This window comes from Monomorium pharaonis, chromosome 1, assembly GCF_013373865.1.
Source record: "Monomorium pharaonis isolate MP-MQ-018 chromosome 1, ASM1337386v2, whole genome shotgun sequence".
In the NCBI taxonomy this organism is placed as follows: domain Eukaryota; kingdom Metazoa; phylum Arthropoda; class Insecta; order Hymenoptera; family Formicidae; genus Monomorium; species Monomorium pharaonis.
Genome location: NC_050467.1, coordinates 31,388,844 through 31,402,224, shown reverse-complemented (window position 1 = coordinate 31,402,224; position 13,381 = coordinate 31,388,844). Strand labels below are relative to the sequence as shown.

The 13,381-nt window shown below is 40.8% G+C and overlaps 3 protein-coding genes across 3 annotated transcripts; all 3 read right to left on the bottom strand.

Annotated features, from left to right (window-relative positions):
- Positions 1-1,446: 1,446 nt before the first annotated feature.
- Positions 1,447-2,415, bottom strand: LOC118646983. Its single transcript, XM_036291009.1, has one exon. It carries the CDS (start codon positions 2,413-2,415, stop codon positions 1,447-1,449), a length of 969 nt encoding a protein of 322 aa, XP_036146902.1.
- Positions 2,416-2,648: 233 nt separating this feature from the next.
- Positions 2,649-4,490, bottom strand: LOC118646978. Its single transcript, XM_036291006.1, has one exon. It carries the CDS (start codon positions 4,488-4,490, stop codon positions 2,649-2,651), a length of 1,842 nt encoding a protein of 613 aa, XP_036146899.1.
- A 229-nt stretch (positions 4,491-4,719) lies between these two features.
- LOC105840772 lies at positions 4,720-6,636 on the bottom strand. The gene has a single exon (XM_012687830.2). It carries the CDS (start codon positions 6,634-6,636, stop codon positions 4,720-4,722), a length of 1,917 nt encoding a protein of 638 aa, XP_012543284.2.
- Between the last annotated feature and the right edge of the window lie 6,745 nt (positions 6,637-13,381).

The following is a 13,381-nucleotide window of genomic DNA, read 5'->3' as shown; positions in this document are numbered from 1 at the left end:
AGTAATTGCCCCTTCGTCGGAGAAGCGCAATAATCTTTCTTCTTTCCTTATTACCTATAATATATAAAACAATATATAATTATCTTGCATTTTTCTATATTATCTATTTTGTGTATATCCCCTTTGTCTAGAATATATATCCATAATACTAAATAAAATTTGTACATAAGGAATTAGAATTTTAATTAAATTCATAAAGTATTAATAATATGAATATCAATAAAACAAACATAATCAATGTCTACCCGGTAAAAAAATTTTTGTATAGAAACATATAATATACCAAAACACTATGTTTGCGCGTGACTACTCACTTGGACTGATCACGCGCAGAACATATGACGCCGGAATCGCCCAGCGCTGAGCGTCGCGAGATGGAAGTGCGGGAGGATGTTGAGCAGGGAAATCACACCATTAAAAACAATTATACCTTGCACTATTCCTTTAATTCACCAAAACTTTACATGCACTTGGATAGCACGAAATAGCGGGGTGCCGAACCAACGGATATCTTGAACCCCCGTAAATGCGATAGATCGACGCGACGGAAATCTTGCCGAGTGTGATATGCACACCCTTCCGGAGCGGAGATCTTGTGCGCGTATTAAAACGATGACGCGGATCGCAAGAGGGTGTCGCGACCGCGATCCACCGCTATCACGCGCGTCACCAACACTATGAACAAATCTTGAATTATCACCAACTAATTAGTTCGAATCGGAAGCGGTTCGCAAGCAGTGCAGCCGGCGTCCGATTGATAGAGATAAATGCACGAAGTTACAGCGAAGCAGTACGGTCTACTGTTCGCGAGAATACTTTGAGTATGCGGGTGCTCGATGGAGGCAGTAGCGCACGACTGACTTGCGGGCGAACGCTTACACGAAAAATCCGACGAACCGGCGGGATCGCGTTCCAAGCCCATTGGCCAAAATTCGATTAGGAGACAGCGTTTCACGTGTCGCACCCGGGAAACGCTGGCTCGAGCGTGCTCAAAACACGCGTCTCTCGCGTGTCAAGAAACAGCTGATCGCAGCGGCTCGAGCCCGAATGAGCAATAGAATCGTGAACATTCCGCCTGCCTTGAAATGTAATTTCAATGGACCGCCCGCCATGAGCCTATGCAGTCACAATTAATGAGAATACTTGTTGCGGACGGAGAGCAATCGCGCATCCGGCACTGAGTGGAATAATTCTAATATCTAAATTTAATATTCGCGGAGCTTCCGGTTAACGCAAACTTACGATTAGTGCAACTTATGACTAACGCATAACTTATGACTGACGCAAAACTTATGACTAACGCAAAACTTATGACTAACGCAAAATGTGATTGAGAAGCACCCTTCGAAAGGGAATAGAGAGAAAAGGAGACATAAAGAGACTTGAGAAGGAAAAGGGGAGAGAGGAAAATAGAGAGCGGGAGGAAGGATGGTCCCTCGTAATGAGTTACGATAGGGTTGCTTCACAATCGACAGGAAGTACGCAGAGTTTTCCAATGGGTCTCACATAAGTGGATGTGGCGGTCTTAATCGTTACGACGCGGGTAAGCCCGTCAGCACCAGGATGAACCTGAATGATGCGGCCGAGCTCCCATTTACACGGCGGAAGGTTTGGATTGCGGAGACACACGAGACGCCCTACCTCGATTGGGGACGTGATTTGGCGCCATTTCGTCCGTTGTTGAAGAGTATTAATGTAGTCACTGGCCCACAGACGCCAGAATCGTTCAGATAACTGGCGAACAGTTAACCAGCGAGACAGGCGATTTTCAGGGATCGTGAGCAATGACGGTGCAGGGGGGGTCGTGATTGCCGACCCAATTAAAAAATGCCCCGGGGTTAGGTATTGATAATCATCGAACGCGTCCGATAATGGAGCGATCAGACGAGAATTAAGGCATGCCTCGACCTGGCAGAGGAGCGTCGTAAATTCTTCGATCGACAATGTATGGCTACCAATAACCCGTCGAAGATGGTGCTTCATGCTACGGACCCCCGCCTCCCACAGTCCCCCGAAATGAGAAGAGGAAGGGGGGATGAAGTGCCAAGATATGCGATCCGTAGCTGTTTGATTTAGGAAATTGGGATCGCTTATCGCCGCCTTGTATGCCGCGGTTAACTCCTTATCAGCTCCCACAAATGTGGTGCCGTTATCGGAGTAGATGGTCTGAGGAAGGCCGCGTCGGGAACAGAAGCGAGTGAAAGCGCCTCTAAAAGCGGAGGAGCTGTAGTCGCCGACTAATTCTAAGTGAATCGCGCGCGTTGACATACATATAAAGAGCGCGATATATGCCTTGCGAGATGTGATGCCACGACCGGCAGATGCACGGACCCTCACCGGTCCAGCATAGTCGAGACCACACCAAGAGAAAGCTCGAGGCGGAGGAGAGACTCGGGAGGCAGGAAGGTCCCCCATTAGTTGCGTGGGGGTGGCAGCCCTCTCGCGCACGCAAGTAACACAGGCATGTATGACAGATTTGACGAGATTTCTTGCGCGCAGAATCCAATACTCCTGCCGAAGAGAGTTAAGTGTTAGTTGGTGCCCTCCGTGCAAAGTGCGGAGGTGTGCTTGGACGATCAAGAGACGCACAAGCGGATGTGCAGCAAGTAGGATCGGGTGTTTGGTATCGTAAGGGAGCGGCGCGTGCCTTAGGCGGTCGCCAACGCGAAGAATTTCATTAGAATCCAACTTTTAGGAACAACTGTGCGAGTAGTTTTTAGCGATCGTAGATCTGAGTGGAACACTTCTCCCTGAATTTGACGGATCCAGAAGAATCTGGCATCCGACACCTCCTGACACGAGAGAGCCGCGCGACAAGATGGAGGTTCAGTGGTCCTACTCTTGCGACGGCAGTTGGCAATGAACCTTAAAAGATACGCGGTTACGCGAATCAGCTTGTTCCAGGAAGAAAATCGGGTAGCAAGTTCCCAATGATAAACCGGTTCCGCAACATAGAGAGATGTAACTTTCTTTTCCTCCGGGAACTCGGTCTCGGAAGATTCGAAGTCAGGAGGCCAGGCCTCTCGCGAAAGTGACAGCCATGGTGGGCCGTGCCACCACGTAGAATGCGACAATATGTCACCACCGTGTATGCCTCGTGAGGCGCAATCGGCAGGATTATCGTATGTGGGCACATGGTGCCAGCTGACATCAGGTAGAAGTTCCTGAATCTTGGATACTCTGTTTGCTACGAACGTAGCCCACCGGGAGGGATGAGATCGCAACCAGGTGAGAGTAACCGTAGAGTCCGACCAACAAAAGCAGGAGACGGAGGTCAGCTCAAGGGTCATCCTAACAAAACCAAGGAGGCGGGCAAGCAAGTGAGCAGCCAAGAGTTCCAGGCGAGGAATAGTGATAGATTTGATGGGAGCCACTTTAGATTTACCGGCGAGCAGCGTAACATGAATCTCACCGTCAGCACTAATGAATTTTAGGTATACCGACGCGGCGTATGCCAACGTCGAGGCGTCGGCAAACCCGTGCAGTTCGACACGCTGCCCGGGCAGAAGACCCGTCCATCTTTTGATTCGAAGATGATTTAAATGAGCAAGCTGAGAATAAATAGATTCCCAGTGGTCCAAAATAGACGATGGGAGGGGGGAATCCCACTCGAGTTGTTGGCGCCACAAATGCTGCATTAGAATCTTTGCAGCGACAGTGACCGGTGTGACCCAGCCCAATGGATCGTACAATCGAGCGATAATTGAGAGAATGGATCGTTTGGTCTTGGGGAGCGAGCTCTCCAGGGAGACGCGATAGCAAAACGCACCAAGAGCTGGGTTCCACACAATTCCGAGAACCTTGACGGTTTCATCAGTTGATAACGATTTGTCGCACGCTAAACCGTGATCGCGAGGATCAATGTCGTCGAGTAGGTTAGTAGAGTTGCTCGCCCACTTCCGCAATTCGAATTGCCCGTAACGCAGCAGTGACACGAGATCATTGCGCTTATGTTTCAAGGTTCGAATATCGTGGGCGCCGAACAGGACATCGTCCACATAAGTTTGTTTATGTAGAATAGGAACGGCGAGAGGGAATCGTGGTCCGTCATCTTCCGCTAAACACTGAAGGACGCGCAGGGCAAGATACGGAGCGCATGACATGCCGTACGTGACAGTGAGAAGCTGATAATCGCACACCGACTCAGCATTCTCCGGCTGCCACAAAATACGTTGATAATCGATATCGCGTTCGTCGATTAAAATTTGGCGATACATTTTAGCAATATCCGCGGTGTATACGAATTGAAATTGACGCCATTGTAGCATAACCGCCGATAAATCATTTTGAAGTTTAGGCCCGGGAGTTAGAAATTCATTAAGTGAGGTCCCGTTAGAAGTGAAGCTGGAAGCATTAAACACTACACGCAATCGGGTTGTAGCGCTGTCAACCTTATAGACCGGATGGTGGGGAATGTACACGCGCTGAGTTGATGGTTCGGATTCCGCCGGGGCCCGTCGCATGTGATTCAAATGCTCATATTCGTGCATGAAGTGAAAATACTCCTCTCGCAAGGTTGCTTGCAAATTCAAGCGTCGGGTGAGCCGGTTGAATTGATGTTCGGCGATTCGGCGAGAATCACCGATTGGCGGCGGCGGCGAAACACGAAAGGGCAGACGTACAATGTACCGCCCCGTCGAATCACGAGAGTGAGTCGCGCAAAAATGTTCTTCACATCGTTTTTCTTGAGATGTGGGAATTCGAGTGGTAGGAAGTTCTTCAGTCTCCCAAAACTTGCAGAGCGGTCTCCAGATTCAGACTTGACGCACAATGATGTACGTTAAAGTGGACGGGAATGTGGATTGCGGACGCCGTCGCCACCACTGGGCCCGACACCACCCATCCGAAGACGGTGTTCTGGGCAATAGGCTGGCCAGAAGCACCTTTCTGGATTCCATCCAAAATGATGTCGCCATACAAGTCAGCGCCGATTATTATATTAATAGTTTCCGAGCTAGTAGGATCGGGATCCGCCCATGATAGATGCGAGAGATGCGATAAGGCGGACCGCGATGATACGCGTTTCGGAGCGTACAACGTTAGAGATTTAAGAATAAGTGCCGTCGTGGCGAAGGACGGCGTGACTCGACGCGACGGCGATACAGTAATGGTTAGAGCCTGACGAACTTGACCGATTTGAACACCTCCAACGGCGGAGACGGCGACAGGCATTCGAGTACGTTTAGCTCGCAACGTTTGAGCTAAGGTCTCAGAAATAAAAGTGGCCTCAGAGCCTTGATCAATCAAAGCCCGAACCACCACCGAGTTCCCGGAGGATACGCCGACCGTGACTCTCGCAGTAGCGAGAAGTACCTGATCGCGAGCGCACGTAGTAGTGGACGCGACGAGAGAATTAATTTGCTCAGATATGGCGGACGATTCACCACCAGCATTCTCGTTCGCCGACGAAGACAAAGGTGACGCAAGCTCCATATGGAGCAGGGAATGATGTCGTTTTTGACACGATCGGCATGAATATTGGCTCGTACAGTCAGGTAGTAAATGAGCCGCACTCATACAATTCAAACAGCGTTTGAATTTCTTTACGGTTTCCATACGCAGCTTCGGAGTTAAGGCGACAAATTTAGGACACGCGCTTAGATAATGTCGAGCCTTGCATAACGGGCATGCTGGTGCGGAGGCGTTGAGTCGCTGAGCGGAGTCAGAAGTAGTCGCTACATGGGCGCGAGATACATTCGATGCGCGATTCGATTTCGAATTTGAGCTGATAGCGTTATCATCTAGCGCGCGACAACGACCGGTCAGAAACCGATTTAGCTCTTCGTACGTGGGTGGATCGTCGGCCTCGCTCCATTTAAGGTTACAAGCTTTACGAGTCACAGGATCCAACCTTTGAATTACTAGATGGACAAGAAAGTCATTCCACAAGTCGCTAGGAGTTCGATCTAAAAGACGCAAAGACGAAACGGTGATCTGAACCTTGTCAACTAAAGCCTGCAATTCCGCTCCGGATTCCCGTTGCAGGGTCGACAACCCGAATAAGGTAGTAAAATGATTTTTCATTAATCGCTGTTTATTATCAAAACGATTCGTGAGTGCCGCCCATGCCACTTGAAAATTGTCCGCGGTAATTTTAATGTCAGAAATACAGTTAAGTGCGGGACCCGAAACCGAAGACGCAAGATAATGCATGCGCGCGAAATCGCTGAGTGAATTATTCTGAATAACGAGCGCGGAAAACCGATCGCGAAAGTTCTCCCAGTCGGAGTAACTCCCGCTGAACGGAGGTAAACGAATAGGCGGCATACGAGAGCTCGCAAGCCCCGACGCGTCAGCGTGTACGCAAGTAGAGTGAAGGGACGGGTTTGGGCTCACAACAGGCTCCAACGCTTCCAGGCAGTCAGTGAGGACGTCCTTCGTGTTCTGGTAGACGTCTTCCGTCGCCTCGAAGCATCCGTCCTTAAAGTAGTCCATCGCAGCTTGATCCCTTTCCGGCACGGCCTGGAGCAACCGCACATGTCCCTCTTGAAATTGGCCCCAGTTATCTTGGAGTGATGCGAGCCGACTCCGAATCTTCGCTGGGGTAAGGTTGGCTCGACCCACCTTTTTAAAGTTATCGAGAGCGCGCTCGATTGAACGCTGCAAGAGCACTTGCTTTGATAGTAAATCAGTCATGATTTATGGAGCGCGTGGTATAGATGAGTGATAATAAATCGCAGAGTCCCGGCACTCGATCTGCGTATCCGGCTCGAAGGACCAAAATACTATGTTTGCGCGTGACTACTCACTTGGACTGATCACGCGCAGAACATATGACGCCGGAATCGCCCAGCGCTGAGCGTCGCGAGATGGAAGTGTGGGAGGATGTTGAGCAGGGAAATCACACCATTAAAAACAATTATACCTTGCACTATTCCTTTAATTCACCAAAACTTTACATGCACTTGGATAGCACGAAATAGCGGGGTGCCGAACAAACGGATATCTTGAACCCCCGTAAATGCGATAGATCGACGCGACGGAAATCTTGCCGAGTGTGATATGCACACCCTTCCGGAGCGGAGATCTTGTGCGCGTATTAAAACGATGACGCGGATCGCAAGAGGGTGTCGCGACCGCGATCCACCGCTATCACGCGCGTCACCAACACTATGAACAAATCTTGAATTATCACCAACTAATTAGTTCGAATCGGAAGCGGTTCGCACGCAGTGCAGCACGGCGTCCGATTGATAGAGATAAATGCACGAAATTACAGCGAAGCAGTACGGTCTACTATTCGCGAGAATACTTTGAGTATGCGGGTGCTCGATGGAGGCAGTAGCGCACGACTGACTTGCGGGTGAACGCTTACACGAAAAATCCGACGAACCGGCGGGATCGCGTTCCAAGCCCATTGGCCAAAATTCGATTAGGAGACAGCGTTTCACGTGTCGCACCCGGGAAACGCTGGCTCGAGCGTGCTCAAGACACGCGTCTCTCGCGTGTCAAGAAACAGCTGATCGCAGCGGCTCGAGCCCGAATGAGCAATAGAATCGTGAACATACAAATATACTATATAATAACACACAACATACGTCTATATATATTTGTACGAGTTTCTTTTTCTTATAAAATTTCTGTAAAAAAAATAATAATCATACTGACAAGATAAAAACTGATTGAAAGTATAATTTTAACATTGTTTTTCTTACAAAAAGTTAAGTATGAAGAATTTAAAAAAATTATGTCACGTATATTTATGATTTAAGAATATATATGATTGCACATGAGCAATTTCTTGTCATTTTTTTACACTTAACTTTTTATAAACAATGTGAAAATTATTCTTTAAATTAGTTTTTGTATTTTTAGTATGACTGTTAATTTATTATAAATATTCGCATTTTCAAGCAAGTGGTAACTAAAAATAAAAAGATGTTAATTTTTATTTAAAAAATAACGAATAAATATTTAATAATTAATTAGTATTTCAATTTGATAAATGTTAAGATATAGGATTAAAAAAAAACTCCATTGACTTATTTAAAAAAAATTGGGGCCAGAGCAAGAATCGAACTAGCGACTCCGCGCTTACGAAACTAGAGCTCTGTGCGCTCGGCTACGAGCGGCTCTGACGATAGGTCAAAATTTTCTGTACTTAAAGATATTGGAAATCTTTAGAATCGATTTTCTCGAGTATTTTTGAGAAGCGCATCGAACTGCTTTAGGAAATTGAAGTCCGGGTACTGATCTTCAAATCTTATGAGTATGAAAAAAATCGATGACCCATGACCCGTAAGGTCCCCTTGTAAGTTAAATTATTAAATTATTATAATTTTTTTAATTGTATTATTTTATATCATTATGTGTTTAATATTTTTTTTTAATATGTGCTTTCTACATTAATTATATGATTAAAATTAATTAAATAAATAAAATTTCCAACAAATCACATGCCAGTGTAAAATAATATAGTGTCGTGGAAATCGTTTCTTAGTTAATCATTTATATAATATACTTACTAACATGTTATATTTTAAAAAATCTGTTTATGTATATATTAGATACTTAATATACTCAGTTAATCGTTAACATTATGTATCCATGTATAAAATTTTGTAATGTTTGAATCATCAATCTGTGATTATTTGTTTATATGTACTAGTTGTATTTTTAATTTTATATTATACATGTTTTTTATAACTAGAACAACACAGGCGCGCGCTACGCGCGCGCTATTTAGCTTTTTACTTTTTGTAAATAATAATAATTGCAATAATTATATAAACAATTATATACAGATTTAAAGAATAAAAAAGAGATAGAGAGTAAGCATTCTAACATACATTAGTTCATTACTTAATTTTCTTTCTTCTTTAAAAATATTATACACATTAAAAAAAGTTATAAAGAAATACAAAATACATAACATATATAAATCTATTCTTTAAGGGGATGCTGGAGTCGTCTGTTTTACCGATTGAACGTTATTATTTTTAATTAGGCCTATTTTTTTACTGATTTCGTAGAATTAAAAATCCTTCTCCAGAATTAAAGTATAGACAATAACAAATAGTGCCTCCCTATAATTTTATGTAAAAAACGAAAAAAGTTAGAAAATTATACTTTTGTGCAGTCGTCTCGTATCTTTCATCTGCAACACATAAGTTTTAAAGACTCTGTACGTACAAATAACTAGTACGCACTAATCTTATTACATGAAAGAATAATAAAATGCTTGCAGAAATGAGCTAGAAACTTTGGTATAAGAAAAAAGCCTCAGAGAAAATTTCGTATATATGTGTGAGTGAAGAATCGGTCCGAAGCGGTCCGAGGATAGAAACAAAGCACTAGTTTAGTTGCAGAATAGCATGATAGGTGGTGCTGTAATCAAATGTGCGGTGAAGTGCATCATTGGATCATATGATAATCTATCGACCTAATTAGACTTGAGGTCGGTTTGTATTTTTCAGCCGATTTTCACGATTATCCCTATTCCTCTCGTTTCGTAGCTTTCTGACTGCTTGTGGGAATGTAATGTGAAAAAGTAGCGAGTTTAACTTGCAAGTTGAACAGGCCTGATATATACATATGCACGCAGATACACATATACGCGCGCGCATTACTTTGAAAACTACGACACGACTGTAAAAGTCGATAACAAAAGTAGAATATTGTAATTTTTTTTCGAATGAAATTGTGGTTAGCACTAAATTTTATTATCTATACTTTAATTCTGGAGAAGGATTTAGAATTCTGTTTACTCAATAAAAAGATTTCCCTAATTAAAAATAATAATAATGTGAGATCGTCTCTGCGAGCCCTAGAAGCAGGATTGCCATGCAGGCCCGTCTATGGGCGCTTCAGCGCCATGGACACGGCACATGTATAAATTTAGATAGTGAAGCAAAAACTTGGCTCGCATTTTTACTGTGTTTTCAGGACTTTATGTTTATTCACAAACGTATAAACAAAAATGCAATAATATGACTTGGGCATACTAAATTTTTGTACACCAATTTTTTTTTTTTTTTTTAATAAATGTTGTTATATGGTATCAGCAATACAATATTATTATGGTAAGGAGCCAAAATCTATAAAAAGAGAGGAGATAATGTTGACAATAATGAAAAATCTCTAGAATTTATAAATTTATTTCTGAAGTTGCACTGTGGTGCATTCAGGAGTAGCACGGAGGTATGTAGTGCAGAACCGTGATTGTGACAGATGGAAAATCAGAATAACCTCGCAGAGATGACAGGTCAGCCAGACGCAGGTTAGTGATAAATATTAAACTTTATGAGATTATTAATTTAGCCAGATAACCAAATCTGAAAAAGCAGAGTCCCACACAGCGGATTCATGACCAACTGTGTCTGCATTGGGCTTGTGTTTCGTAGACAGAATCTGCTGAACAAAATCTGACAGCATATTGGCGGCAGAAAAGCAGCAGATCTGTCGAATGCGGTTTCTGTCTGCGGAACGCGAGCTTGGTGCGAACAGTAGGCTGTGGCTTTGCTGTGGGATTCTGCTTTTGCAGGTTTGGTTATCTAGGTTAGGATCTTTACAATATGAGTTACTTGTAAACTGTCTTTGTTGTTTAACTCTGACTGCACTTATTATATAAAGATTATCTTTTTTATAAAATTATGTGATTATGTATTTATTAATTAAATTAATTAAGAAATACAACCAGAGTTAAACAGTCATTTTACAATAATTCGTGTTGTAAAGATCCTAAATTAATAATCTCAGATCAGTCTTTCTGTGATAGTATCGATATTACAATGTGAAATAATATTATTATTACTGAAATACCAAGAATAATATGGGTTGGTTATTATTTCTTAAAAGTTATAAATATATAAATACTTTTTTGTAAAGATTTAATGATCAGACTCATTAAAAGTAAAATATTAATTAGTAATTAATCTTTTACATTGGATGGATCTATATAATCATTAAATCTTCACAAAAAAGTATTATTTCACATTGTAATATCGATACTATTACAGAAAGACTGATCTGAGATTATTAATTTAAGATCTTTTCAATAAGAGTTATTGTAAACTGACTTTGCTGTTTAACTCTGGTTGTATTTATTAATTAATTGAATTATTAAAGTAAACGTAATAAAATTACATAATTTTATGAAAAATATAATCTTTAGATAATAAATATAGCCAGAGTTAAACAGCAAAGTCAGTTTACAATAATTTTACAATAACTCGTATTATAAAGATTGTAAATTAATAATCTCAGATCAGTTTTTCTGTAATAGAATTGATATTATAATGTGAAATAATATTATTATTACCAAAATACGAAGAATAATATAGGATGATTATTTCTTAAAAGATATTAATGTATAAATACTTTTTCGTCAAGATTTAATGATCATACAGACAGATATGAAAAGTAAAAGGTTAATAATCAATCTTTTACTTTTGATGGGTCTGTATTAATTAGTAATCTTTTACTTTTGATGGGTCTGTATGATCATTAAATCTTTACAAAAAAGGATTTATTTCTTTTAAGAAATAATAATCAACCTATATTATTCTTGGTATTTCGGTAATAATATTATTTCACATTGCAATATCGATACTATTACAGAAAGTCTTATCTGAGATTATTAATTTAGGATCTTTACAACACGAGTTACTGTAAAATGACTGTTTAACTCTAGTTGTATTTATTAATTAATTTAATTAATAAATACATAATCACGTAATTTTATAAAAAAGATAATCTTTACATAATAAGTGCAGTCAGAGTTAAACAGCAAAGACAGTTTACAATAACTCGTATTGTAAAGAGAGATCCTAAATTAATAATCTCATTAAAGTTTAATATTTAGCACTAATCTGCGTCTTGCTGACCTGTCATCTCAGTGAGATTATTTTAACTTTACATGCACTATCTGTCACAATCACAGTTCTGCCTCTATGCTACTCCTGAATGCATCACAGTGTTGTCTATTGCATAAATAAATTTATCGATTCTATACATTTTCCATCATTGCCAACCTTATCCCCTTGTTTTTTTATGGATTTCCTTATTATTATTATAGATGTAACATCCTAAATATTATATTCGTAAATAGTCTTATATAGAAATTATTTTTTAAAAATAATAAAGTATGTTGTTTTGTTGAAACGGGCAAGATGAGAGTTGGATATTGATATAAAATATCTGTATCCAACTCTTGAAAAAATAAGAATGTTGTTTTGTCAAAACAGGGAGAAGATGAGTAGATACAGATATATTATCATTTCATATTTCCTATTTCAACAAAACAACATACTTCCTTTTTTATAATAATTTCTATATAGGACAATTTGCGAATATAATACTTATATAGTATGTTACATTTAAAATAATATTGTATCATGATCCCATATAACAATCAGATTTTATAAAAAATTCTATTTATTTAGTTTATCTGTTTACTTTTTTTTTAATATTTTGCTATGACAATTATATTTATAAACAAACTATAATAAACTTACAAGGATAACGTATGAAATAGACACATTTTGTAAGTTCAATTTTTTAATTTGATACATAAATACATATACATATACATATGCTACGTACATATCAAAATTTTCGACATACGCTAAATAATATTTGTTCATAGTGTGTGTGTGTGTGTGTGTATGTGTGTGTGTGTGTATGTGTGTGTGTGCGTGTAAAACACTTTAATTAATAATGTAGAACAAGGGACTCTTTTATAATATATCTGATCACTTGATTTCTAAACGAATATATGCACAGTATGTACTATTTATTCTTAACATCGTTACAATATTTTTATTTCTTTTCTATCTATTTATATTATTGTTGCAATTCTCTCTCTCTCTGTGAGTGGGAGTGGGAGAAGGAAGGAGAAAGAGGAAAAGGGAGATATAAGGGCAGGGGGAAAGAGAAGGAAGGAGAAAAAGAGAAAGGGAGAGATAAGACGAAGGAGTGGGAAAGGATGATAGAGAGGAGGAGGGAGGGAGGGAGGGAGGGAGGGAGAGAGAGAGAGAGAGAGAGAGAGAGAGAGAGAGAGAGAGAGAGAGAGAGAGAGAGAGAGAATTGCAACAATTATATAAATAGATAAAAAAGAAATAAAAATATTGTAACGATGTTAAGAATAAATAGTACATACTGTGCATATATTCTAATGTAATATAAATCTACCCCGATTATATCAATATAACTTGTTACGCGTGCGCGCGCGTGATGTGTGTGTGTGTGTGTGTGTGTGTGTGTGTGTGTGTGTACAAATATATAAGTATTTTTTCATAAATGGTGTCAAATGCAAAATTTCTGAGATGATATATAACTTGTGACGTGACAGCCGCAGGCTGCTGTCCGTCACAAGGCCCTGAGGGCCCTTACGCAATAACATCACGCGGGCCCTGCGTCCTCCCGCTCGGGAGCGGACGCA

Bases quoted from the DNA above. Each gene is read 5' to 3' on its own strand.
- LOC105840772 (XM_012687830.2), bottom strand. From the start codon at position 6,636: ATGACTGATTTACTATCAAAGCAAGTGCTCTTGCAGCGTTCAATCGAG.
- LOC118646983 (XM_036291009.1), bottom strand. From the start codon at position 2,415: ATGGGGGACCTTCCTGCCTCCCGAGTCTCTCCTCCGCCTCGAGCTTTC.
- LOC118646978 (XM_036291006.1), bottom strand. From the start codon at position 4,490: ATGCACGAATATGAGCATTTGAATCACATGCGACGGGCCCCGGCGGAA.